The sequence below is a fragment of the Rhinolophus hipposideros genome, assembly GCF_964194185.1.
Source record: "Rhinolophus hipposideros genome assembly, chromosome: 21".
Lineage (NCBI taxonomy): Eukaryota > Metazoa > Chordata > Mammalia > Chiroptera > Rhinolophidae > Rhinolophus > Rhinolophus hipposideros.
The window spans coordinates 7,153,369-7,180,985 of NC_138067.1; the positions used below are offsets into that span (position 1 = coordinate 7,153,369).

Here is a 27,617-nt window from a genome sequence, read left to right on the forward strand (position 1 = left end):
GTTGAGTTTTGACTGGTCCTTGATTTATTTTTTATTTTTTCACTTTTTGTTTTGAACTACTTTTAGGTTTTCAGAAAAGTTGTAAAAACCAGGGAGTTTCCATATATCCCTCCATCTGTATCTCTGCTCACAAAGCTATGACCTCCTCAGAAAGAAGGTCGCATGTTAAAACTGAACTATCTCATACAGTGTTTGAAAAACGTCCCTGTGTTTCCTGCAGATTTTAAGGAAGTCTTTGGTTTCACTTAGGGATATGTGGACTTATGTTTGTTTATGGAGTATTAACAGTTTTAATTTATATTTACAAAAGTGAGTTTGAGTGTTTTTCTCTTTGATTAAGACACAGAATAGTAAAACCTAGTTCATAGGGAATTTCTTTAAAGTAAATTCCTAGTTTTATTAATACACTTCCAAAACAGTCTTAATGTTTTACTTACTTTCTATAGATCAAATATTATGTATGGTATATGATATTTAGTACTTCTTTTTAAAAATTCAATTTCCCCTTTTAAGAATATTAAAAATAAATTCTGGAAATTATACAATGATATAGAATACAATTACATTTTGGAAGTTGTGTTATTTGTTTTAAAGCTATAATGAAGCATTTTTGAGCTTAATATTTTTGTTCTGTTTTAATGTAGAGTTCGTGGATCCAAATATTTTTATTCAGCCAATCACAGAAGAACGTGCTTCTAGGACTTTATATCGCATTGAACTTCTAAGGAAAGTAAGGGAACAGGCCCTCCGACATCCACAATTGTTTGAGCGATTGAAGCTTTGCCATCCAAATCCAGACTTACCAGTCTGGTGGGAATGTGGCCCTCATGATAGGGACTTGCTTATTGGAGCTGCTAAACACGGGGTGAGCCGAACAGACTATCACATTCTTCGTGATCCAGAACTCTCCTTTATGGCAGCTCAAAGGAACTACAGTCAAAGTAAGGTGGCTCATTCCAGAACTTCTACCCCACTTTTACAGCAATATCAAGTAGCGCTGTCTGCTTCTCCTCTTACCTCTCTTCCTAAGCTCCTAGAAGCTAAAGGGATTGTTCTAGAGGAGATGAAAGTTAAAAGTGAAAACCTTAAAGAGGAGCCTCAGTCTTCTGAAGAAGAATCTATGTCTTCTGAGGAAACCAGGACACTAATCAAATCTGAGCCTGTAAGTCCAAAGAATGGTGTTTTACCGCAGGCTCCTGGAGACCCGAAACCTGGTGGAAAGGGTGAAGCAGACAGACGCATGGTTGCAGCCAGAACAGAACCCTTAACTCCAAACCCAGCTTCTAAGAAACAGCGAGTCCGCAAAAGAGGATCAGAATCAAGTTCGGATTCGGACTCTGATTCTGCACGGTCGTCCTGTTCTTCCAGGTCCTCGTCTTCCTCGTCTTCATCCTCCTCTTGTTCCCACTCTCGATCAGGCTCTAGTTCTTCTTCATCGTCCTCCTGTTCTTCCGCATCGTCTTCCTCCTCATCCTCATCCTCCTCCTCCTCCTCGTCCTCCTCCTCTTCATCAGAAGAAAGTGACAGTGAAGAAGGGGAAGTCCAAAAGCGAGGTATGTGCATAAAGTGCTTCTGCTATTTGGAGACGACATATCTAGTGAAGAGAATTGATTCAGAGAACTCAACCATGTTTAAAATTGTTAGCTTAAATTTTATGTGTGCACGTTGCCTTAGAGAAGCGCTGTGGAAAAGGAAACTAGAATTCCTGGCACACACTTCCTGTCCCGTAGTCAAGGCACTGGAACCTAGGTTAGTCAAACAGGAATTAGCGTTTTTTCACAACCATTTTATTTCTTGGTCATTGCCTTACATTTAGTATTCGATTTTTCCTGGGAAAAGTTGATGAGTGAGCAGATGAAGATCCTATTTTATTACAGCCTCCAGGATTCTTAGCTGAAGCAGTCAGGCCTGTAAGAGCATGGTAGGCCCTGCTGGTCAGTAGCCTAGTGTTAGGCTGTCCTCTTCTGCAGGGCCCTCGAGCAGCCCGTTCACGTACATGTGAGTGAGTTAACGTCTAGTGGGTGCAGTGTCCGCTCAGCTTAAAGAGCCCCCACACGAGCCTGAGACTCCCGGAATGACTCCATCAGAATGACATAGCATTCAGGGGTGCCACGGGGACATGCCCCACTGTAAAAGTCCTGTACTGAGACAGTTCTCTTATCCCCACCAGGTATTTGTGACCCTCCCAGTCCATTAATCAGCAGTTTCTCTTTGTCAGGGAAACAGACCTAGAGAGTTAACTTAGGGTCAGATTTTTATGCAGAAAAGGATGTTTTGTCAACCCTTTGTCCACCAACTCCTTAGTGCCACTTCTTTTGCTTTTGTGCTAATTTTAAAAAATAATGAGTGTTTTATTTTAGGTGAATTTTTTCATTTTGTTACCACTTGTTTTACTTTTTTTTCATTTTCAAATATATCTGAATAATTACATAAGATTTGAGAAGTATGTGTAAAATTGTTTTATGCAGTCTTTTTTAAACAGTTATAATTGTTCGTAGCAGAAGGTACCCCTCACATGAATGCCTATGACGAAGAAAGCGTCGCATCACTGAGTACCACTCAGGACGAGACTCAGGACAGTTTCCAGATGAACAACGGGACGCCGGAGGCCACTTACTTCCTGCAAGGCGGATACATGCTGGCAGCTTCCTATTGGCCAAAGGTAAAAGAAGAATTTCTTGCTGGAATAGGTCATTTTTTGTGAACATTTTTTATATTGCTTTAATGGTAAATATTTTTATTATGTAGAAAAATAGGTCACTATAAAATGTAGGATGACATTTTGGTGTTATTATCAAGTAAATTAGGTCTACTTAAACGTGTATGCTTGTCTACATAGCCTTCGAATGTTTAGAATGAAAGATAATGCTTATGTTCATATACAAGTTAATATTCAAGTGCTTCTTTATGAAATTAGTGCTTTCAACTGAGTCTTCTTGAAGAAATTTACTGTAGCCAGCTGGGACCCCGGGGGAAGAGTTCATTTAAGTACATGTACCTTCAGTGGTAGCAGTTGAAATTGGATTAATATAATTCTTCTTCCAGTACGTGACTGGTACAAGAGTACTAAACCTCTCCAAGTGAGGCTGGGAAATGGGGGCGTAGAGAACTCTGTACTCTTTTATATACTTCTGAGTTGTCTGAAGTTCTCACAAGGAACTTGTATTACTTTTATAGTTACAAAAACAAGAGTATAGAAAAGTATCTTTATAATATACTTTTTAACTTCACTAATGGGAATTTGTACTTGAATAACTTGTTACTGCGATGTCATATGTGTGTGAGAACATGTGTGCATACCAGATGCACGTACATTGTACCGGGGTTAAGTTCATCAAGGCTCAGAACCATGTGAGCCGAGCCACACAGGTCTGGCCTGATTGTGAAAATTACACTTTGATGTTGCATGCTTTTCCAGGATCGTGTGATGATCAACAGATTGGACAGTATTTGTCAAACAGTTCTGAAAGGGAAGTGGCCTTCAGCCAGAAGGAGTTACGACGCCAACACAGTGGCTTCTTTCTATACCACAAAGCTTCTGGACAGCCCTGGAGCAGCTACAGATCATAGCGAGCCCAGTGTGCCCACTCCTCCAGGTGCTGCCGGTGTTAAAGAAGAACATGACCAGTCAGCACAGATGTCAAAGGTGAAGAAGCATGTACGAGAAAAGGAGTTTACAGTGAAAATCAAAGACGTATGTTTATTTTTATTGCCCTAGGACCTGATTGCGATTGCGGTGTGCAGCATGCTTTTCCTGCAAATGGCTGCCTGCTCTTCCTCTTACTTCCTTCACACACTTGTTTTCTGGTTTTTGGATCGTTTTCCTTTTGATATCCAGGTCATTAAACTTGAATATTCTAGAGGGATCATCATTAAATATGTTTCTCTGCCTATACTTCTGAAAATAGTCCTTCTGCTTCTCAAGATGCTTTCTTAAACAATCTGACAATTTCTAGTTGTTGTAGTTCTTTACATATTTCAATGGTGTGTCAGTGCACTTTTTGTTTGAAACATTTAGCATGCCCTATTATCAGTAACCTCATTTTTTTCATCTGATTTTTGAAGCTTAATTGATTTCTCAGTGTCTTAAACAAGGGTAGTGTTCTGTAAAATATCATATGAATAATGGACATAGAGACCAATGTCCAAAGCTGAAAGTGTTACAATGTACTTGGTCACGTGAAAAACTTTGTTTTGCTCATAAAAATGTATATGGTACCTGGGTTTTGTTTTGTTTTGTTTCGTTTCATTAAAGATAGATATTTGATAGGCATTGTAGAAAACGATTAATTTTTTTTCAATTAATTTATGAGCAAAAGAGAACTTGATTAATGTTTCAGGGTTTTTACTTAGAATTCTCTCTTAATATTCTGCAGTGAGACTTTTTCAGTTGTTCCTTTCTGAATAATGGTGTTTGTTTCACAGGAAGGCGGTTTGAAGTTGACATTTCAGAAGCAAGGGCTTGCTCAGAAGAGACCGTTCGACAGCGAAGACTGTGCCCTGGGACAGCAGCAGTACCTCACCCGCCTTCGGGAGCTTCAGAGTGCATCAGAGACCAGCCTTGCCAGTTTCCCCAAATCTGTGCCAGGATCAGGTGACTATGCTAGTAACAGTGGCCTCAGGATGAAATACTTCGTGTCACTTCCAAAACCTCTTTCATTTACTCTCATAGTAAAAATCCACTGGTCCTTTAATGTTGGAACCTCTCTTAAGTCTGTAAGGTAATCAGTATAATTTTCACTATAAATAAATATTGGAACTTTTAATAGGACATTTTAAAGTGTAGAGGGCAGTTTAGTTTCAGGAGCTTATATGCTTGGGTAGAAATATTTTATCAAGTAGCTTTATACAAGTAAAAGGTCTAATAGCATTTCAATATGAAAACAAATTAGGAGTTTAAAGAAAAACACCTGGTAAATCACAAATTAATGGTGATTGGTAGAGGAAGTTAAAATTAGTTGTTTTAGAAATACTTTAGAGTCAACACAGTCCAGGCATTTATGGGATACAGGAATAGTTTATGACGAAGTCCTGGAAGATAATCTTTCATTTCCGTGGAAGGAACACTTGGAGAGATGTTTGTATCACATCAGACCTGCTTAGGAAAGGTGAATCTAGATTGTGGGCAACATCAAGAACTGAGCTGGGGAGGCACTGGGGGTTAGTGCATGGATGAATGGGGTTGATGTAAGGCCTTTCATCCATGTTAGAATAGGACCGAAGCCAGGAGATGTTTTTATAAACAGAATAGGTTTTAAAAGTGGTGCTTTAAGAAAATCTATTATTACAGCTAAAATGTAGTATACTGAAAGAATTTTGAAACATAATAGTTTGTTAATCTGATTATAATAAAATTCACTATGTGAATATAATGAAAGCTTTCCTTTTTTGTAATGTTGTTGACATTCCTATGTGCTTTTATATGCAAAAATGATTTTTAATCATTGTGATTAGTTATTCCTTACCATATTAATTAAGGTATCTTTTTGAAACTGAGATGTAGGAAGTGACTTTGACAAAGTTCCACCACAAGCCAAAGGGCAACGCCTTTTTCAGGGATACCCATGACTTGCTTAAAAAATTCTCCTTGGGGCCAGCCCGGTGGCTCAAACAGTTAGAGCTCCATGCTCCTAAGTCCCAAGGCTTCCGGTTCGATTCCCACATGGGCCAATGAGCTCTCAACCACAAGGTTGCCGGTTCAATTCCTTGACTCCCCCAAGGGATGGTGAGCAGCACCACCTGCAGCTAAGATTGAACATATCACCTTGAGCAGAGCTGCCGCTGAGCTCCCGGATGGCTCAGTTGGTTGGAGCTCATCCTCTCAACCACAAGGTTGCTGGTTCGACTGCCGCAAGGGATGGTGGGCTTCTCCCCCTGCAACTAGCAACGGCAACTGGACCTGGAGCTGAGCTGAGCCCTCCACAACTAAGATTGAAAGGACAACTTGATGGGGAAAAAAGTCCTGTTCCCCAATTAAAAAAAAAAAAAATCCTGTTCCCTTTCCCCAATAAAATCTTTAAAAAAAAAAAATTCTCCTTGAAACATTGAAAATACATTTCTCGCTGTGAACCATTTTAAACAAAAGATATCATCCTTCATAATATTTCCTTTTAATAGAGTTCTACTGGGGTAAAGGGACTGAATGCATGGAACTTTCTTGTTTATGTTTTTTTGTTTGTTTTCTGTTTTTTTAATTGAGTGCCTACTGAAATGAGGAATGAGAAAGGTCAATTTAATTTGTCGACTAAACAGTTAGTGGTGATCTTAAAGAAAATACCATAAGTTGGCTGGGGTAGAATGGACTGAGAAATTGAGGAATGAGTTTATTGTAATAAAGAGGAACACAATAGTGACAAGTCTTTCAAAAATTTTAAGTTACAAAAAGGCCGAAAGAAGTTTATTTTTTGTTTGTTTGATTTGGCCATGTTTTTAAGTTTAGAAGAATCTAATGTAGGATAAGATACTTTGGCATAAGAAAGCAAAGATAGGGCCGGCCCGGTGGCTCAGGCGGTTAGAGCTCCATGCTCCTAACTCCGGAGGCTGCCGGTTCGATTCCCACATGGGCCAGTGGGCTCTCAACACACACATACACACACACACACACAAAGGCAAAAAAAAAAAAAAAGTAAAAAAAAAAATAAAAAAAAAAAAAAAAAAGAAAGCAAAGATAAATGATAAAACAGGCTTTGGAAAAAGTGGAAATGAATGGGTTCAAAGAAAGGGTCAAGGTTTATCTTGTCCATGAGAATCGCTTGCTTCCCCCTGTAAAAGGGGAAGGAAGAGAATACATATGACTATCTGGGGAGAAAATTAAGGAAATAAGTCAAAGGTTGAAAGAGGCCTGGAGTACAATTATCCAAGTTTTTAAATGAGAAATCGCGGTGGTGTTTTTAGTCTGAAGAATTGCTTGATTTAGGATATGTAGAATAGAACTAACACTTCCATATGTTTAGAAAAGTGGTTACTTTTAATTTGTTTAAGAACTAAATTTTTATGACCGTTTTACTTTTTTAATTTTATTAGGTACTTCCATTCAATCAACCCTTGGTGCCAATGGAGTTATATTAGACAACCAGCCCATAGTCAAAAAAAGGCGGGGAAGGAGAAAGAATGTAGAAAATGTTGACATCCTCTTTTTTAACAGAAATAAACCACCTAATCATGTAAGTAAAGCAATATGTAAAAAGTACTGAACCTTGAGTGCAAAATTCAGTTCTAGTAAATATGTATATTGCTGTTTTGTGAATGTTTTGTAGAACAATAATTAGGAAATTAGAAGTATACTATATAGTTTTAGATTGTATCTCAATAAATTCAACATTGGCCAAGCTTCATGGAAATCTTAAATTTGAAAGATGTAGTAGACTTCTAAACAACTTATTTTTTGTTTCTTCTTCAAAAAGAATTCCTTCATTGGAACAAAATTAGAATACTAAATCATGGAAGTAAAATTTTCATTTTGTGTTTTTCTACAGGTTACTTTGGGCTTACCCACCTCACAGATTTCTACAGGGATAAATCCAGCACTGTCCTATCCTCAACCTCACGGAATTCCGGATAAGGAAAGTCCAGTTCCAGTTATTCATCTTAAAGATGGGACAAGACTTGCAGGCGATGATGCACCGAAAAGAAAGGATTTGGAAAAATGGCTGAAGGAGCACCCAGGCTATGTGGAAGATTTAGGAGCTTTTATTCCTGTAGGTGATCTTCCAAATCTTGGTATATTTTATTTCTGTGATTGATCAAACGTATCATGATGAAACATAAATTCTACCCAGTTATATTACATATGTGTTCTGCTCAAAATTTAGGAAAATGAGCAGAAAAAGAAAAATAAATTACCACCTTTCCTATGATACAATACAGTACCATTTTCAGTTTTTCCATTCTGCATTCATCAAGTATTGACCAATAAAAATCACCTTTGATATACAGAGTACTATGTTAGACCCAATGTAGGTTGTAAATGTATAAAAAAAAACTTCAATCCTATCCCTCAAAGAGAGTATTGTAAAATAATAATGTCATAGTAAACTTATATGGAGACTTTACTGTGTGCCTGGCATTATACTTAGCACTTACTTATGAGATAACATGTATTAAGTCATCTAATACTCCCAACAACTTTATCAGAATGGTATTGTCACAACTATTTCATAGATAAAGAAATGGAAAATACTGAAATTTTTAAGTAAATAGTTCCATGCCACACAGCTAATAAGTCTTAAACCCAGTGTCCAAACCCCTATTCTTAAGCTCTTCTTCCAGTTACAAGAATACAGCTTCTGTGCCTCTTCAGATGCACAATGAATTACGTTAATCAAAGATGAGAATCATTGTATTTCATCTGCATTTTCTTTATGCTCTGAAATACTACTCACTATCTTAAGGGTATTTAGCTTTCTCAGTCACAGAAATCCATTAATTTTGTTTCACAATACTTCATTATCAGATGCTGATATACCAAATTTTGTGTCCATCTTCCTTGACATTTCTGTGTACTTTATAAGGTAAAAGAATAAAATATGTCCTCTATCAAATCAATTTGCCATGCTGTTCCATCTGCCTCCATTATGAAAATTAAATGGATAGCACAATATAGCTGTCCACAGCCTGTGAGCTTCTCAGGAACTATGTCCTGTTCACCTTTGTGTCTCCATCCCCAGCACTTTGCTCATAATTCATGATTCATAGAATAGCATCTAGCTCCCTGTAAGTATTCATTGATTAAAACACAAAAATTGAAGACTAAAAAGTGCTATGTAAAGGTACAGCGATTCTTATTTAATAACAAAAAAAATTAATTACTTTGATAATTTTTCATGAAAAGGAAACACAAAGCTCCAGTCCCTAGCGTAATGGGACTATATCTGTAATAAATATTTTAATATATTTGTATCTGTAATATATATTTAGTTCAGTATTTTCACAGCTGTTATTGTCCCCAGCAAATAACCTAGTAGTCTGAAACAGTGATCCTCAGACTTAGCTTTTGAATACTTGTCACATACCTAGTTTTCTCAAAGGGTGCCACAAATTCTTAAACTTTTAATTCCTTTTGATTAAAAAATAACAAATAAAGCTCTCATAATTTAGAGAAGAACATTTTTCACAAATCTGATGGGCAATCATAAAATGAATATAGCAATTCTAAAAATAATGAGAAATTTTAGTTCAGTGCTGTAACTTAACATATTAGAAAATACTAGGTTGGTTTAAACGTAATAGTGGTTTTTGCAATTTTTAACCTTTTAAACCATAATTACTTTTGCATCAACCTAATAATATTCATTTATTCAGTCAGTAAATTTTTATTTAGTACTGTGTGCAATGTGCTATTTTAAGGGATTGAGTATAAAACAATGAACATTAGTCTTTAAAGGATTTTCATTCCTTTCTCTTATCACTGCAAAGGAATCTTTATTAATTTTTTCGCATAACCATTTAGCATTTTCACTGCAAATAAACCTTCTATCATGTTTTCTATAACTTTATTATTAATATTTTAAAACATCTTTAAAAGCATTTGCAGTAAAGAATATGAAATAATAATTAATTTCCCAAGGATACATTAATAATTTCCTCACACTCTAACTAGATAATTATAACATGGCATATATACTCTAACAGAGGTATGTGTAAAGTGCCATGGAAGCAGATAAAAGAAGAATTAGTCTTCCTAGGCAGAGAAAAGTATCTGGAGAAAGATAGAAGGAAAATAGAGCTGACATGACTAGTGAGTGATGAAAGAATCAGGAGGCATTAGACCACATTATCACCAGAATAGGATATTCTAGGCGTTATAAAACAATTATGAAGAGAGTTTTAAAAGGATGGGATTGTAAGGCATATTCATAAAACAATGACTGGTCTGATATTCCAAGTTGTGTGAGGGAATGTGTCGGTTAATAGTTACTGGATAGAAAAGGTTGAATTAGGTCCTGGCTGTCATGGGACTGACTGGTATGCCATGCTAAAGAGTTTGAGCATTGGTCTCTTGGAATGTTCTTATTGGTTGGAAATAGCTACAAACTTCAAACGCTGCTTTGTTAACAGCTGTAGACATAAAAAGCATGGTTTGATGGAAAGAGTTTTTATTGCCAGATATAGCCACTTGCTGGCTGCATGACCTTGAGGAAGATAATTTCTCCGAGCCTGGATTCCATTTATAAAGTAAGAATAATATCTTTGAGTATTGTGTGGATTACGTGAGAAGATGTAAGAAAGTCTATCAGTCAGATGAAGGAAGTGAAAGCCTCTAGCACACGTATAAACTGTATCAGAGCCCAGAGAATTTTACCTGAAGTTTCAGGTAAAATTTATCAGAAGAACTATCCAATTTAGTGGAAGCTACTCCAGCATTCTTGGTTGCTCCTTCAAGTAGTACTCTAGCAATACTGTTGTCTTTGAGGGCAATTGAAGGAACTAACAGTGTCTGCATTTCAGGAGCCTACTTTTATACAGAATGAAAATGTGATCATTATGATGGCCTTGAATTATGTTTAAATTTATATGAGGAAAAGATTCATGGCATCAAATATCTGGAGAACTGAGTGGTGAACACTCAATGTGATACATAGATGATGTATTATTACAGAATTGTATGCTTGACACCTATGTAATTTTACTAATCTTTGTCACCCCAATAAAATTTAATTAAAAAAAAAAGAAAAGATTAATACCTTTTAAAGTCTTATTTAATCTTCTTGTTAATTATAAAAATATTTTAAGTTTAAATATTTTTTGAAGTTTAACAGGTAAATATATATATAAGATATATAAGATTTTATACTATATAATGTGATACATATCTTCACTATTATAGGATTAAATTACTTTAATCAGTTCATTTGTGTTATTTGCACAAGTGAAGATTTTAAAACTATTTTTGTCTATTTATTTTAGAGAATGCAGCTCCACGAAGGGAGGCCCAAACAAAAAAGGCATCGTTGCAGAAACCCCAATAAGCTGGATGTTAACAGTCTCACTGGAGAAGAACGTGTTCAGTTGATTAATAGAAGAAATGCCAGAAAGGTATTCATATGTTTGTTGTCCTTTTATGTTGATTGAATATCTAAGAGATCGCTAGAATATTATTCATTATGCAATAATTTCTCACAGACCCAGAAATGGGGTAAACCTAGAGATTTATGGGAAAAGATACGGACTATAAATTTCTGCAGTCTAATTTCAAATCCCATTATCATAAGCCGTTGAATGAAATAAGTCACTTTACATAGCTGTGCCTAAGCGCTTGCTCTGTGTAAGAGCACTACATCTCACGCAATGGTTCTCAACAGGGTGGGCAGTTTTGTCCTCTAGGGGACACTTGGCAGTGTCTGGAGAAATTTTTTGTATCCACAATTGAGGAGTAGGGAGGTGGGTGGTGCGCAGGGAAATGAGGCTGTTGGCACCTAGAGGGTAGAGACAGGGATGCTGCTAAACTTCCTATAATACACAAGACAACCCTCAACAACAGGAGTGCGAAATACGTATAGTGGAAAGATTGAGAAACCCTGGTGAAAGGGCAGCATTCTCACCATAGCCGTCATAGAGTCATATATTTATCACGGTAGTTTTCTATCGGCCGTAAAGTGTCTTGTTCTATCTAAACCGGTATATTACATAAGTTTCTGATAGATGGAAATGAACTGTCTTAAACAGTGGTACCTTACAGACTAATGGTACCCCTGTGCTTATCTTGCTTTATTGATTGATGCATGGTAAAAGCCAGATTTTTTCAGTCTATTTCTGGACCAAATGTGGCTCAACATTTATTTCCCCAAATTGTTTGCTTTATGTTTGGATTGGCATACATCTCTTTTATCACCCAAAGTAAATTACAGGATGCTTATGGCACCTTTTTCTAAGTTTATAGCTTTGATATTTTTATTCTGTTTTTCATTCTGATAAGTAAGCAACAACATAGGTAAGAAATAAATACTGGCCTCGGAGTAAGAACAGCAAATTTCCCATTCAGTTCCTCCAGTCACAAGTTAAATTACCCTAAGAGCTCATGTTAATTCCATAGTTCTCTTTTGCTGCTAGTATAAAAATACGTAAAATTATTTGAATTTCTCAGAAAAGATATTGGAATTGGAAGAAAACTTTTAAAACTAAGTTATTTTGATATGATTGTGTTGCACCAACTCATTAAAATGAATACGAATTTTTCCTCCAATTTTGTAGAGATATCTTATTCAGCTATTGTTAGTACTTGAAGTGATGCCATAGATGTATTAAGGGAAGAGCGAGGTGACATTTTATAATGGTAGCACTTTATTTCATTTCGTGCTTACTCTAAATTTTATTTTTTTTTCTTCTTAAAAAAATACTATTTATTGGCTTTTTTAGTTCACTAGATTCTCAAAAACAATTTTAAGCAGTAACAGCTGATTTCAATGAAAATGTTTTTTTTACTCTTAAGACTAATTCTTTTAAAATATTCTTGCTTTTCTGAAATCCTACTTGTCATAAATTTTTTTGATACTTTGTTTTTTTTCGGCTAGTAAATTATTTAAAATGTTGCGTTATTTTGTAATGGTATTGGTCTACCATTATATGCTCTCAAATGTTAGAAAACATCTGTAAAACCATCTGGTTCTGGTCGTTTTAATAGCTCTTTAATCACCATTCTAACTCTAATATGGTAATTATTTGTTCTATTTCTTCTTTGGTCAATATTGATAATTTATGTTCTGTTAAGAATTTATGTATTTTATGTAGGCTTTCAAAGTTGTTATAAAATTGCATGTAGAATTTTCTTTTAATTCACTTAGTTTTTTCCTGTATCAGCAGGTACATCTGTTTTTGTAATCTTAAGCTTGTATGTTTCTAAATTTTATTTTTAATGCGGTAACCTGATTAAGGGCCCAATTCATTTTCCTTAATTTTCAGAGTTTTTATTGTCCTGAGTCTTTAGAGTACAGGCTCAGGATTCATGCATCACTAAAGAAAAGAATCTACCTGCTAAATCCCCCGTAAGCCACCCAGAAGGCCTCCAGTTTAAATTCAAGCTTAATGAAGGGGATAATAAAAAGGAGAAGGGAACAGAAACTACAGATACTAAGTAAAGACGATAGAAAATATTAAATAAGAATACTTATAGGTGTTATAACTGCCTATATTAAGCCCTGTGTATAGCCTATCAAGATACAGTATGTATTCATTCAAAGATGTGTGGAAGAATTACTCAAGAAATATCTTTAGACTCCAAGGGAACATTAAATTGGTAGGTCCAAATCATTTAAATTTAAATCATTTAAATTTCAAAGTATTATTTTGTATCAATTTCATATTAATTATTATACATAGTTTTTGGTTTGTTTTTTTCAAATTTACTTATGATTAGTTGGTTATTTCACTTTTCACACACAAAGGATATGTACATTTTTATACTGTTAGGGTGTCAATTTATATAATAAGAGCAAGGCTGTTTGAGACCTTAGTTTGAAAGCTGACCCTAACACCATGTTTCCCCAAAAATAAGGCCTAGCCATACAATCAGCTCTAATGTGTCTTTTGGAGCAAAAATTAATATAAGACCCTAGATTAGATTAGACTAGATTAGATTATGCCCAGTTTTATATTATACTATATAAGACCCGGTCTTATTTTACTATGATAAAATAAGACCGGGTCTTATATTAATTTTTGCTCCAAAAGACTCGTTGGACCTGATTATCCGGCTAGGTCTTATTTTCAGGGAAAGATGGTATTAGCTAGCTTAAAGAAACTTATATAACTTTTCTGAGGCTTAATTCCTTCATTTGAAAAATAGAACTAATACTATCTCAAAAGGATGTAGTGAGAACTAAAATAAATTATAAAACCGAGGCTCAGAGAGATTTACTGATTTTTCTCAAGTTCACATAGCTGTTAAGTTTGACTCCAAAGTATATACGCTTAACTAGGCTGTACTGCCTATTCAGCATAGTAAGTACACAATAAATGGTACTTTATTTTTACAGTTCTAGTTTCTCTACTTAAAACATTAACAGTTTACATTATTACATGTTTATATAGTATTTTAATAGTCCTTGTGGGTATATTTAATATAATAGATTGTCAAAGGTGGTTCAAAGAATACTTGTTCTAAAGAAATAAACTCTGTTATAAACTGAATAAAAAGCAAGTTGTGTCTCCATATTTAATCGTGTTTTTACATGTCTGACAATTTGTTTTTTGTTTACAGGTTGGAGGTGCATTTGCTCCCCCTTTGAAAGATTTATGTAGATTCTTAAAAGAAAATTCAGAATACGGAGTTGCGCCTGAATGGGGAGATGTTGTTAAGCAGTCTGTGAGTATTTCATAAATACTAACTCAGATGTCATTCTAAAAATTAGATGTCCAATTAAATTTTAAGTTAAGAATCTACAAAATATTTCACGAACATGTGACAGTGCTTTTTAGTTCATAATTTTTATTTTGCAGAACATGTTACAAAGTTTTCAGATGTTTGTTGAGTTTGAATCAGTATATACTGATTTTTTTTTATTTTAACCTCTGAGATACTATTTGAACAATGGCACAAAGAATAATCAATGATGTGAGGAAAGAAATATATAAAAGGATATTCATCTTAGTATAGTAGTAGAAAATTGGGAAAATACTAATGGTCCGGGCATAGGTTGGAAAACTATGCAACTGTTTTAAAAATTGTATCTTAAAAGAACATGCTGTACACCTGAAATTAATGTAAAATACTATTAAACGTCCAAAAAAAAGAGAAGAGCATCCAATGACACGGGAGAAAAAGTTGACAATATGTTAAATAGGATGGTAGTTAAGCTCTTGGAATAGCAAGGCCTAACCATGTGGTAAATGCTAAATAAATAATAGCTTGTTTCCACAGGTGTGCAAATGAAAATGGGCAGGCTATACAACTGTGTTCAGTAAGATTCTATTTTTCATTTTGGAAAGGGAGGTAGGGAGAATTGTAGAATTTATATATATGTACAAACAAAAAATGGAAGCACACATCCTGAAAAGTTAGCAATAGTTATCTCTGAATGGTGAAATTATAGATGAATTCTTTATTTGCATTTTTTGTTGTCATGTTTTCTGCAGTGAACCCTAATCCTTTTGAAAAGAGAATAAATAAATTGATCGACTCAAAAGGAAATCTAAAAACAGTCCTATGAGAGTCTTTTAAACCACTGTTTAGAGCTGAACTGTCACAAGTGATAGCCCCAGGCACACGTGGCTCTTGAGCTGTTCTGAATTAAAATGTGTTGTTTTAAGTGTGAAACACTATCTTGGGACTTTGAAGACTTAGTTTGGAAAAAAGAATATAAAATCTGAGTAATTTTCATAGACTACATATTGAACTGGTAATGCTTTGCTTTTATTACTAAAATTAAGGTCACCTATTTCTATTTTACCTTTTTTAATGTGGCTACTAGAAAACTTAATATTACATATGTGGCTTACATTATATTTCTGTTGGACAGTGCTGGTCTAGAGGTATTAAATTCCTATAACTTCTAGGAGTTTTGAGCCTGAAGAAGATCTTAGAATTGTAAGAAAGTAGCATAGATTGTTCTCCATTGTCCTGGACTTTACGCTCCCAGTCTGCAGGTACTACTGCTAGTCTGAGTCACATAATTTCCCGCCCTGTTGAGTATCTTTTTCAGCATGGCTGTATTCCGTATTCCCAAAGTGGTAGTCAAAAGATTCATACAAAACATCTCAATCTTAATCTTTTACTTACTTCCTCTATCCTTTCCTTATTGTTCTTCCAGATTAGGAGGGGGGCATTTCTTTAGCATTCTAGGCTATTTGGTGATGTAAAATATGTCAGGGTGTGGGAGTAACCCTCACGAAAAATTTCGTTTGTACCTTGTTTTCTAGAGCTAGTCTACAAATGTATGTCTCTATCGAGGAAGGCTAGAGGCCTCTTTCTGCTCTCTTACCCCATGGTAAAATGAGAAGTGGAAGAGCTGTTTCCAGTCACTACTTAAAATAATAGGAAATTAGGTTATCTCTTTCATAATTGATTGTTTCATCATACAGAATAAGTTTATAAATAATTACCTGTTTTGATAGGTCATTTGTGTCACAAGCTAATAGTTATTGATTTTAATATAGATATTAATGATTTTTTCCTCAGGGATTTCTTCCAGAAAGTATGTATGAACGTATTCTCACTGGTCCTGTTGTGAGAGAAGAAGTAAGTAGGCGAGGGAGACGGCCTAAAAGTGGGATTGCGAAGGCCACAGCGGCAGCAGCGGCTGCAACTGCCAGCAGTGTCTCAGGCAGTCCTCTCTTAGCCAATGGATTACTTCCAGGTATGGATCTCACAACTCTTCAGGCCTTACAACAAAACCTACAAAACTTGCAGTCACTGCAAGTAACCGCAGGGTTGATGGGAATGCCTGCCGGCCTTTCTTCTGGAGGAGAAGCTAAAAACATGGCTGCCATGTTCCCCATGCTCCTGTCAGGAATGACTGGATTACCAAATCTGCTGGGCATGGGAGGACTCCTGACAAAGCCTGCAGAATCTGGAACAGAAAAAAAGGGAAATGACTTGAAGGAGCTGGAAGGAAAAAAAGAAAGGACAGAGAGCCAAAATTCAGAGAATGGTGGAGAAAACTCTGTATCAAGTTCTCCTTCAACATCCTCTACTGCTGCATTAAATACAGCTGCAGCTGCCAACTCGTTAGCTCTTAACCCACTGTTACTATCTAATATCATTTACCCAGGGATGCTTCTCACTCCAGGCCTTAATCTTCATATTCCAACTTTGTCCCAGTCCAATACTTTTGATGTACAGAAAAACAAAAACAGTGACTTAGGCTCATCTAAGTCTGTAGAGGTAAAGGAAGAAGATTCCAGAGTTAGAGATCAGGAAGACAAAGGGGGGACCGAACCAAGTCCTCTCAATGAAAACAGCACAGATGAGGGTTCAGAGAAAGCCGATGCTTCGTCTGGATCTGACAGTACATCGTCGTCATCCGAGGATTCAGATTCTAGTAACGAAGACTGATTCCCAGACTACACTTAAATTATGAACTGATTTTGGATTTTTTTTTCTTTAATTATTAATTGTAAATACCCCAGTGTGGAGTGCATCAATAACTTACTGACCGAACATTTCAGTTATTTGTTTAGAAGTGCAAACTGCTTTCAGAGACTTTTTGCATGTAAAATTTCTTAAGATTCATAAGTTTCTGAACTCGTATGTACTATCAAATACATAAAGGTGTAAAATTACAACAAAAGGCATTATAATTTTGTTGGGGGTTAATTTTATGGAAATTATGCTCAGTAAGAGTTGTATATTTAATATATTTGCAGTGAACACAGAATCCTTTATGCATATTACTGATTTAATTTGAATATAGTTTTACAGCCTCCTTGACACCTATAATTTACAGAACAAAACTCAGCAATAATTTGGGCAGCTAATGAATGTCATGAAAGCTGTAGAATCTACATCACCATCCATTGTTTTAATTACATGAAAATGCTCTAGTGTTGTGATGCACTGCTGATGTTTCCAATTCAGGTACAAGTATGTTTTAAAGAAGAAATAAGTTTCCCAATCAGCCAATTTAACTGGCTACCTGTTACCTCAGCTGAGTTAGTTTAGGAAGTTTACATTCGTTTCTAATTCTATACTTGTTTTCAGGGGTTTTTTAAACACATCCTATATTTCATGTTAATCTGGCAAGAAATATGACTTGCTTTTTGCTGAGCTTAACTCTGATATCAGTAAAATTCAGTCATAAAATAATCCTGTGTCATGTAACTTTGGCACCCTCTAGACATACTTAGTTGTAATTTTTCAAAGTTTGGCCTCCCATTAGAAATAATTATGTCTCAGATGAGTAATGTCTGTTTCCAGGGTTCAGAAAGGGCAAACTCATGAAATGCCACTGAAAGAACTTTCAACACAGCATACTTCATGTAAAAAAAAATTGTTTGTTTGCTTTATTTGTGTAGATTTCTATTTGTGTTTTATGTCATGGTAATATTACAAAATTAACAGACAATAGTGGTAAAGTAATATGCAAATAGTCTACATTCACCTTGAGTTTCTTCTAGGTGTAAGCAGACTAAATGTTGCCCAGAATCAGTGTTGGGTTATCAGTTTATATTAAATATACTGAGTTGCCCGTTTTGAAAATGCACTTTGAATAATCTCAAAAAAAAAAAAAAATACTAGTTGTTACCTGTAAACCACAAAATGAAGCCCAAGGCTTCTAATCAATTTCTTAGAACCCTTTACCATGTAAAATTTGTCTGGTACTTGATTTGTGATACAATATCTCCTGCTAAAGCTGCTATTATTCTGACAAGGTAGAGGTCCAGGTTCACCTTCATACACATTTAAAACAATTAGAACTTCATTGAGTGTAAAATACCATTTATATCCTAAGGAGAGGTAAATGTTAGCATTCTTCCGGTACTTGAATAAGTCAGTGATAAAGTTTGCAAGGGGATAAAGTTAGGGAACAAAATACCCCACTTCTCTTCTACAGAAAAAAATAACTTTAAGTATGTTTTGATGATAGAACTTGTTGCTTTGTCATGAATTAAGCAACTATATTGGATTTTCCAAGACATTTACCAGTAAATTGTTTCTGTATGTAAAATAACTAACCCCTTATTAAAGAGAGACAGTGTTATATGCATTTACAAAATTATATAAGTTTTAATGGGATGGTATTGATTTTTGTATTTTTCCCAAAATAGTACTTTGATAGTCCTTTATGCAGTCTTAGCAATAGTCATTATAATGCCCATCCAGGAGAAGTGGGTAGTAATTCTTCATAATGAAAGTGATATGTTACATACTTAGTATCTTCCCTTTGCAGTATTGCACTTTTGTTTAACTAGAATACACCTATGAGATAGCCAAAGGTTTTCAAACACAGTGAGCTTAGGTTGCCGGTGGAGTATTTCAACACCATCCATATTTCCCTTCCCTCACTCTACTTCTACCCACATGATCTTTATTCCTTTCTTTCCCCAACTAAAAAAAAAAAAAAAAAAAAAAGGAAAAAAAGCCCTAGATCTTATCACTAAAATCTAATTTATATCAAATTTATGAGATAAAGTATTTTCCTAATTGTCCTCAAATGAATTTGGTTAACATCTCAGTGATTCTCTTTCTATGTAATAAGGCAATTGCAGTTTTCAAAATATTAAGGCTAATATTAACTTTAAATATTCTCTTGGGTTTTCAGACACTTCTATGTATTATTGATTGGGGGAAAGTTGTCCAGCTATCAGGTTAAAATAAACCATGCAAATATGGTTGTGTAAAGTTAAGGGTTATAAGGAAAAAACAGTAGAATTACATAATACTAAAGTTGCAGTGAAAGGATATCCAAGTATGTGTTGGTAGTTACTAAAAGAATTATAGCTGTTATTGCCTTGTATTTATAGCCCTTGTTTCAGGTTTCATGATCCAAGTCTTAGTCCAATTTTCCTTTTGGACATTTGCAATATTTACCAGTTGTGTTTTGTGTAGTCTGAATTTGCTTTCTGTAGTTGAGCAAACGTCTTAAAAAGTCATTTGTAATTTATTAAATTACTTTCTATGATGTTCTATAGAGCAAATGGAAGTTTAATTATTTTTTATTAAACATATTCTTTGACTACCCATGATGTCAGCCTCTGTACATGACAATACTTCTTTTTTTGATTTAGTTTTATATATAAAATTTATCTTATCTCAGTTATGAAAGACAGTCATAAATCTTTAAAAGGAAAGCATACTTTGGAAGAATTTTTAAATGACAAGTTGGCAATAATTATATCCACAATATTATTATTTTCTTAAGCTTTCTTCCCCTGGACCTTTAAAGGAAATCCATAAAGACTCAGATATACCTAACCTCTTAAAGGAGTCCATTTGGAAAACTAATTGTTTTTTTCCTCCGTCTTAAAGTATCTCAATTCATTGCCATTGTCGTTACTGTTTTTTGTAAACATGAAAAAAATTTGTTTTCCCTCTAATTGCAAAAGTGAAACAGTGGAGTCTTATCACACACTCATTTAACTTGAACACATTCAACTATATACTTTTATGCTTAGCAAACCTTTTTTTTTTCTTTTTTCATACAATGTAGCATGTAAACACAAGCCAACTACTTCATCTAGTGCTTACCCAGAAGAACGGTAATCTACACCAATGCTGGAGGAAGAATTGGAAATGTTGGATGTTTTTGAAAGAAGATGCACTGTGTATACAATTATATAGTCTGTATTTTGTGAGCTGTAGGAAGGAAAGAGTGATGTTTGACTACAGATAATCTTCACCTTCCACAATAAATTTAGAACTTAATCCCTACATAAATGTAACTCCACTACATAAACTATTTACTTTTAAGTGCAAAAAAAAAAAGTATTTAAATCATTCATAAACCCACCCTGAGATACTGTTGGTATAGATTTCCAATATTTTTATGTTATATACATGCAGTGGGTTGATTAGTGTCCTATAAAAATTCGTGTCAACCAAGAACCTCAGCATGTGACCTTATTTGGAAATAGGGTCTTGACAGATGTAATTAGTTAAGATGCTATCACACTAGATTAGGGTGGGTCCTAAATCCAGTGACTGGTGTCCTCATAAGAAGAGGAGAGGACACAGACACGGGAAAGACGCTCATGAGACACCTGGCAGAGATGGGAGTGATGTCGCTGCAAGCCAAAGAACACCAAGGGTTACCAGCAACAACCAGATGCTACAAGAGAGGTGTGGAGCAGCTTCTCTCAGAGCCTCCAGAAGGAACCACCCTTGCCAACACCTTGAGTTTGGAGTTTCCTCCTCCAGAACTGTGAGAGAATAAATTTCTGTTGTCTTAAGCCACCTGGTTTGCAGTATTGTGTTACGATGGCCCTAGGAAACGAATACACTTTTATAGTAAACCATTATATGGAGCATAGTATTTACTGTTCTGCCCTTGATATACTGACCTGCAATGTGATTTTTAATACATAGTATTGGCTCATACAGATGTAAGTTATTTAACCATGTACTTAAATATAGACATTTGGGTTTACATGTGAATTAGTTTCTTTCATCTATCCCTAATGATTTCCTTAACCCGTAGAAGTGAAAATACTTCCGCTGTTTTTAAGGATTTTGATTTTGTTGCCAAGTTTATAATGATGCCATTAGTAGCGATGTATATTACCCTCAGCAGCATATTTTTGTGAATGCTCATTTACCCCAAATCCTTACCAATACTGTGTATTGTCTTTTGAAATAATCTTTGCCAAATTAATAGACAAAAATAACATCTTGATGAATTTTTAGATTCTTAGAACAAACAAGACATACATATTACATGCAGAACATTGGGGGATGGGAAAGCACAAAGTAAATAAAAACCCCAAGAATGCTGACCACTCAGATAATTGTTAACTTTCAGGTTTTCTTTGCATATACATATATATTTTAATAAGAATGGAGTTATACTGTACATACCATTTTGTAACCTCTTTCTCACTTACTATATAATAATTTTTTCATGTCATTAAAGAATCTTCCAAAACATTTTTAAGGACTTTCTTGTTCTAATATACAGATGCAGTATAATTTATTTAATACCCAATTATTCAGCTCTGCGTGCGTGCGCATGGTGAAGGTCTCCTATGATACACTCCTACAGCTCCCTGAATTTTTTTTTTTATATTTACACCTGATAATTACTTGTTCTAGATCTGTTTTACCCAGGAGATCACATGCTTTGTAATAGCAGAGACTGTGAGTGTCTCATTCACTACTATATCAGTGATTGGCAAAGTACTTGACATATAAAAGACACTGACTTAACATTTGTTGAATATTTGAATGGACGAGGGCTTGGATCTCTGGCTGAATGAATGAATGAGTGAATGAGTAATCAGACCTCAGAACCAAACTCTTAATAACCAATATTGATTTTTTTATTGAGATGTAATTGACAAATAACTATTAATTTTAAGTGTATGACATGATTTGATATATGTGTATATTGCGATATGATTGCCATCACCACACAGAGCTACAAAATTTTGTTCTTGTGATGAGAACTTTTAAGATCTACTCTCTTAGCAACTTTCAAGTATACAATATACTATTGTTAACTGTGGTCACCATGCTGTACATTAATCACCAGGACTTATCTTAGAAATTGGGAAGTTTGTACCTTTTGACCACCTTCACCCATTTCGCCCAACTCCCATCCCCCAGCTCTGGCAACGACCAGTCTGTTCTCTATGAATTTGGTTTTTGTTTTGTTTTTTATTTCAGATTCCACGTGTATGTGAGATCATACAGTATTTGTCTTTCTCTGAATTATTTCATTTGCCATAATGCGCTCAAGGTCCATCCATGTTGTCACAAATGGCAGGATTTCCATCTTTACTGTGGCTGGAAAAAAAATATATATCCACATACCACACTTTCTTTATCCATTCATCTATTGATGAATACTTTGTTTCCATGTCTTGGCTATTGTAAATAATGAACATAGGGGTGCAAACATCTTTTCAAGACAGTGATTGTGTTTCCCAGGATAAATACCCCGAAGTAGTTTTGCTGGATCATATGGTAGGTCTATTTTTAATTTTTTGAGGAACCTCCATACAGTTTTCCATAGTGGCTGCACGAATTTACATCCTACTAGAGTGCACAAGTGTTTTCTCCACATCCTCACCAACACTTGTTATCTCTTGTATTTTTTGTAAGAGCCATTCTAACAGGTGTGAGGTGATACGTCACTATAGTTTTGATTTGCATTTCCCTGATGATTAATAATGTTGAGCACCTTTTCATTTATGTGTTGGCTGTCGTATGTCTTCTTTGGAAAAATGTCTATTCAGAATGCACATTTTACAATCAGGTTGTTTTGCTTAATTTTGTTCTATTGAGTTGTATGAATTTTTTGTATATTTTGTATATTAACCCCTTATCAGATACATGATTTGAAAATATTTTCTCCCATGCTGTAGGTTGCCTTTTCATTTTGTTGATGGTTTTCTTTGCTGTACAGAAAATTTTTAGTTTGATATAGTCCGAGTTGTTCATTTTAGCTTTTGTTACCTTTGCTTTTGGTGTCAAATACAAAAATTAATTGCCAAGACTGATGTCAAGGAGCTTACCACCTATGCTCTGGGACTTTTATGGTTTCAGGTCTTATGTTCAAGTTTTTAATCCATTTTGAGTTGATTTTTGTGTATGGTGTACGATAAGGGTCCAGCTTCATTCTTTTGCATGTGGCTGTCCAGTTTTCCCAACACCATTTATGGAAGACTGTCTTTTCCCCATTGTATATTCTTGGCTTCTTTCTTGTAAATTAATTGGCCATATGTGTGTGGGTTTATGTCCTCTCTATTATGTTGCAGTGATCTATTTGTCTTGTTTTTATGCCAATACCATACTGTTTTGATTACTATAGCTTTGTAATATAGTTTGAAACCAGGAAGTGTGATGCCTCCAGCTTTGTTCTTCTTTCTCAAGACTGCTTTGGCTATTCAGGGTCTTTTGTGGTGAATATTGATTTCTTGAAACTCAATCATTAATGTCCATGCCCTCCATTCCAGGCAAGGTCCTTACAGCCTATGGGGGCTTAACTTGACACACATTTCCCACCACCGCAGATACTTAGTTTGCAAGTACCCCTAAAAAGAGAAGGGAGAAAAGGGGTTACCAACAAGTCATATGGTGACCCCAGTGTAAAGAAACATTTTATAGCCTGAATGCAAGAAGGAAAAGAAAATGGACAAAAATGTTTTAAAATGCAGCAATAAAAAGCAGTTGAGGGTGTGTAGCCCAATATCTACTCTCATAGTCCGTAATTGTTTATGACAGAAAAGGCTCTAAGGGCAGGTTGTTTTTATTCCAGAGTACCAAGGCTTCCCTGTGTGTTAAATATAGCTAATTGTTTGTAGTTTATACTGTGGATTGAATTTTTAGCATAACGGATTCTCATTCAAAATAAGCAGAGCTGGTAGGAGGGGTAGACCTGCGGGGCTCCTAGTGTCAGGCCATATAGGACAAGAATAGCTGAGTGGAATTAATCACAAAATACCAGTTAACTCAGGTCTCAACAAGAGACTTAATTTACCAGGTAAAATGTAACTTGGCCTCAGCCCTGCTTGGGTAGATAGCATCCTCAAGTGGAAATTCAAAACAAATGAACAATTTTTGCCAGTAGCAACACATGTAAAAATATATTTATGGGAGACCCATAAAGTATTGCAAACTCAGTTGAAGCCACATTCTCAATAGTAGCCATTTGATAACTCAGTCTGGAAGGAATTTAACACTGTCTAATGATCACAGGGAAATAAATTTAAATTTCAATGTGGCTGGGAATGCAAGATTACAGACGCACTTTCAAAGAAATTTGCCAGTGTCTTACAAAGTTCAACATTTACCACACAACCAGCAATGCCAATCCGGCTTAGCCGGTTTCGGCGCCTTCTCTCTGCGTGCTCATGGTGGCCCTTTCTCAGTCCCCGAGTGTGGCCTTCTAAGGCCACCAATCCTATTGGATTAGAGCCCCACACTTATGACCTCATTGAACTTTAGTTACCTACTAAAAGTCCCATCGCTGGATGCAGTCACACTGGGGGATAGGTTTTAACATGAATTTTGGAGGGACACACCTTGGGCCCATAGCATACTCCTAGGTATTTACCCAAGAGTAATGAAAATTTTTGTCATGAAAACATGCATATGAATGTTAAAGGAGCTTTTCTCATCACCAAAAACTGGAAACAACCCAGCTGTTTTCAACAATCTTTTGGGGCTTTTAAAAAAGAAAATCCAATAATTACTTAAAGGCTCAAATAAAATTTAAACTTAGGAAAGAACTAAAAATTAGGAGCGACACCGACAATGAACTTTGCCAGAAAGGCCCTTGCTATTATCTTTATTTTTTTTAGATAAAAACACCAACCGTTGAATGGATAAGTGTTGGGACATTCACATAAATATGATTTGCCAATAGAAAGGAACAACTGACACATGCAACTTGGATGGATCTGAAAGGCATTATGCCAAGTTGAAAAAAGCTAGAATCAAAGGCTACATAGTGTATGATTACATTGTATGACATTTTGGAAAAGAGGGAAAACTATGGGGACAGAAAACTGATCAGTGGTTGCCTGGGGACGTGTGAGGAGGGTTTACTACAAAGGGGCACTAGGAAAATGTTAGGGTGATAGAAATGTTCTATATCTTGATTGACTATATTAATTTGACTTGGTCAAAATTCATAGAACTGGACACTTAAAAGAGTGAATTTTACATATGCAAATTAATATCAATGAGTTTTACAAAAGAACAAACAGAAGGATACTTTGTACATACTTTTTAAAAAAAATTTTTTGTACATACATTTTTGATGAAATGAAAGATCAAGAAAGGACTTGCAAGGACAAAAGAATAGGATACAATTTCGTTGCGGTAGAACAGGAATGTAAGGTAAAGGAGAAAAAGGAATGACATCAAATTGCTCATTGTTAAACGAAAGTTTTGTAAATGTACTTTTTAAATGGATTATAGTGTCAAAGTGCTATGACATTTAGAGTCCATTGGCTTGGAAAATACTGATAGTGACAAGCAAAGGATATTTTAATAAAACATATTTGATGGTTTATGACTAATTTTACTTCAATTACATTAGTTACATTAAATTTTACTAAAAAGGGTAGAGTTTTACCTCAATAAAGAATTTAAATTTTGGCCCAGCCCGGTGGCTCGGGCGGTTGGAGCTCCATGCTCCTAACTCCGAAGGCCGCCTGTTCGATTCCCACCTGGGCCAGCGGGCTCTCAACCACAAGGTTGCCGGTTCAACTCCTCAAAAAGAATTTTAATTTTACCTCTAGCAAAATGTTGATGATAGTATCCAAAATAAGCAGTATATCATTCTTTAAAAGTTTAGTACCCCCAGCCCAAATATAAGGAAAGGAGCAGAATTTCTTATCAACGGATTTACAAATACTTACAAAGCAGCTGTGTCCGACCTCTGTTCTCGCCCTTGATCACCTTAGCTCAGCACTGAGAAAACAAGTCCGACTCTAACTACCGTGAATTTCAAGGCAGGGTCACAAATAGGGTTTCATCGTCTCCAAGTTGCCGCTGAGGTGTCTGTTACCTTTCCCTAGTTCCTTCTCTCCGACCTCCACGTTCCCTCCCTGTCTTCTCTCCTGCTCCTATTAAAGCTTCCCTACGCTGCTTTTGTCCCAGTATTTCTTTCCCTCGGCTTCCGTACTATCCCACTGAGCAATGCCTTACGGCTTATCAAGCATGAAAATGTTTTATAACGTGCCCATTTATAAATCATAGAGGACTGGCAATAACGTGATTCAAGTCTATGCATATGAAAAGAAAGCAAAACAAAAATAAAGGAATAAAGTTAAGCCAACTGGGTGACGGAGGACAGCACACACAATGTCACAGTGAACGTACATTGGCCCTATTGGGGGAGGGCTTTTAAAAAAGGAAAATCCAACAATTACTTAAAGGCTCAAATAACATTTAAAATTAGGAAAGAACTAGAAATTAGGAGCGACACCGACAATGAACTTTGCCAGAAAGGCCCTGGCTATTAACCTTGGTTTTTAGATAAAAACCCCAAGGTCATCAGTATTCTTTCTGGGGACAGCTTGGATATTAAACCTTCCCATGTCAATGAACGTTTCTTGGATGTGTTCTCTCCAGTACAGTCCTGCCGAATGGTCTCAGGATGGGGAGGTACTTAAAATCTAGAGAAGCCGCTTTTATTTCATCCCAAAGGGTACTACGAAAGCAGATTTTTTTTTGGGGGGGGGGGGGATGATTTTTGGCCCCCTTGGCTCTCCGGCCGGACTACATTTCCCAGCAGGCCATGCTCACAACTACGGGTGCCTGCGTGAAGCCAAGCGCCGTTAGCGGCGGCGCAGTCGCCGTCTAAGCGGCCGACGGGCGGGCGCTTCGCGGTTTGAATGGCTACGGGCCCGGGCCCTCAGCTCACCTGAGGACTGGCCGCCCAGCGGTGCGCTATGCCATCGGGAGGCGACCAGTCGCCGCCGCCGCCGCCACCCCCTCCGGCGGCGGGCGCCTCGGAAGAGGAGGAGGACGACGACGGCGATGCTGAGGACGCCGCGCAGGCGGCCCGCTCGCCGACTCCTCAGACCCAGCAGCGGTTCCAGGAGCTGTGCAGCCGCCTCAACATGGACGAGGCGGCGCGGGCCGAGGCCTGGGACAGCTACCGGAGCATGAGCGAGAGCTACACGCTGGAGGTGAGCCCCGGCGACGAGGCGACGGCCTTTCGGGGCCTAGTCGCCGTGCTCGCCGCGAGCAGGGGCCGCCGCTCCCCCGGGGCGGGCTCCCCGCCGGCACGCGCCGGGTCCCTGGTCTCCGGGTCTCCGAGCGGGAGGCGGAGGGGAGCCCCCCGGGCACCTGGGTGGTGGCAGCCTGGCGGCCGAGAGGCTCTTGGTGTCCCCAGAGGGGAAGCCTGCCTGGCGGGGCGCGAGCGGGCGGCACCGCGGGGGGCACAGCGGGACCGCCGCCTGTCGGCACCACCGACAGGAGCGCCTGGCACTTCGGCCGGGCCAGGCACGGGCGTCGTCGGCGCTCGCCCCGCGGCCGAGGCACCTGGAGGGCCCCTGGCCTCTCCTCCCGTGCC

At 36.8% G+C, this 27,617-nt stretch overlaps 2 protein-coding genes and 1 long non-coding RNA gene across 9 annotated transcripts in view; 2 read left to right on the plus strand and 1 right to left on the minus strand.

The window, feature by feature from the left end:
* The window catches only part of CHD9 (chromodomain helicase DNA binding protein 9), a 150,157-nt gene extending 131,176 nt beyond the window's left edge, over nucleotides 1-18,981 (plus strand). For 4 of the 5 annotated variants that reach the window (XM_081031658.1, XM_081031659.1, XM_081031662.1 and 1 more), the window contains 9 exons: nucleotides 645-1,553; nucleotides 2,499-2,662; nucleotides 3,419-3,694; nucleotides 4,426-4,594; nucleotides 7,024-7,163; nucleotides 7,476-7,697; nucleotides 10,906-11,034; nucleotides 14,195-14,299; nucleotides 16,112-18,981. In XM_081031658.1, the coding sequence (XP_080887784.1) occupies nucleotides 645-1,553; nucleotides 2,499-2,662; nucleotides 3,419-3,694; nucleotides 4,426-4,594; nucleotides 7,024-7,163; nucleotides 7,476-7,697; nucleotides 10,906-11,034; nucleotides 14,195-14,299; nucleotides 16,112-16,987 (2,990 nt within the window). In that variant the 3' untranslated portion in view covers nucleotides 16,988-18,981. The remainder of the gene's footprint in view (nucleotides 1-644; nucleotides 1,554-2,498; nucleotides 2,663-3,418; nucleotides 3,695-4,425; nucleotides 4,595-7,023; nucleotides 7,164-7,475; nucleotides 7,698-10,905; nucleotides 11,035-14,194; nucleotides 14,300-16,111) is intronic. The other variant, XM_081031660.1, reaches the window with a different exon arrangement.
* Nucleotides 18,982-21,373: 2,392 nt separating this feature from the next.
* LOC308490012 lies at nucleotides 21,374-26,072 on the minus strand. Its single transcript, XR_013992149.1, has 3 exons — nucleotides 25,957-26,072; nucleotides 25,671-25,807; nucleotides 21,374-23,622 (listed from the first exon to the last, which is right to left on the minus strand). It is a non-coding gene; the product is annotated as an uncharacterized lncRNA (long non-coding RNA).
* Nucleotides 26,073-26,849: 777 nt separating this feature from the next.
* The window catches only part of RBL2 (RB transcriptional corepressor like 2), a 48,210-nt gene continuing 47,442 nt past the window's right edge, over nucleotides 26,850-27,617 (plus strand). For 2 of the 3 annotated variants that reach the window (XM_081031664.1, XM_081031663.1), the window contains exon 1: nucleotides 26,850-27,231. In XM_081031664.1, the coding sequence (XP_080887790.1) occupies nucleotides 26,992-27,231 (240 nt within the window). In that variant the 5' untranslated portion in view covers nucleotides 26,850-26,991. The remainder of the gene's footprint in view (nucleotides 27,232-27,617) is intronic. The other variant, XM_081031665.1, reaches the window with a different exon arrangement.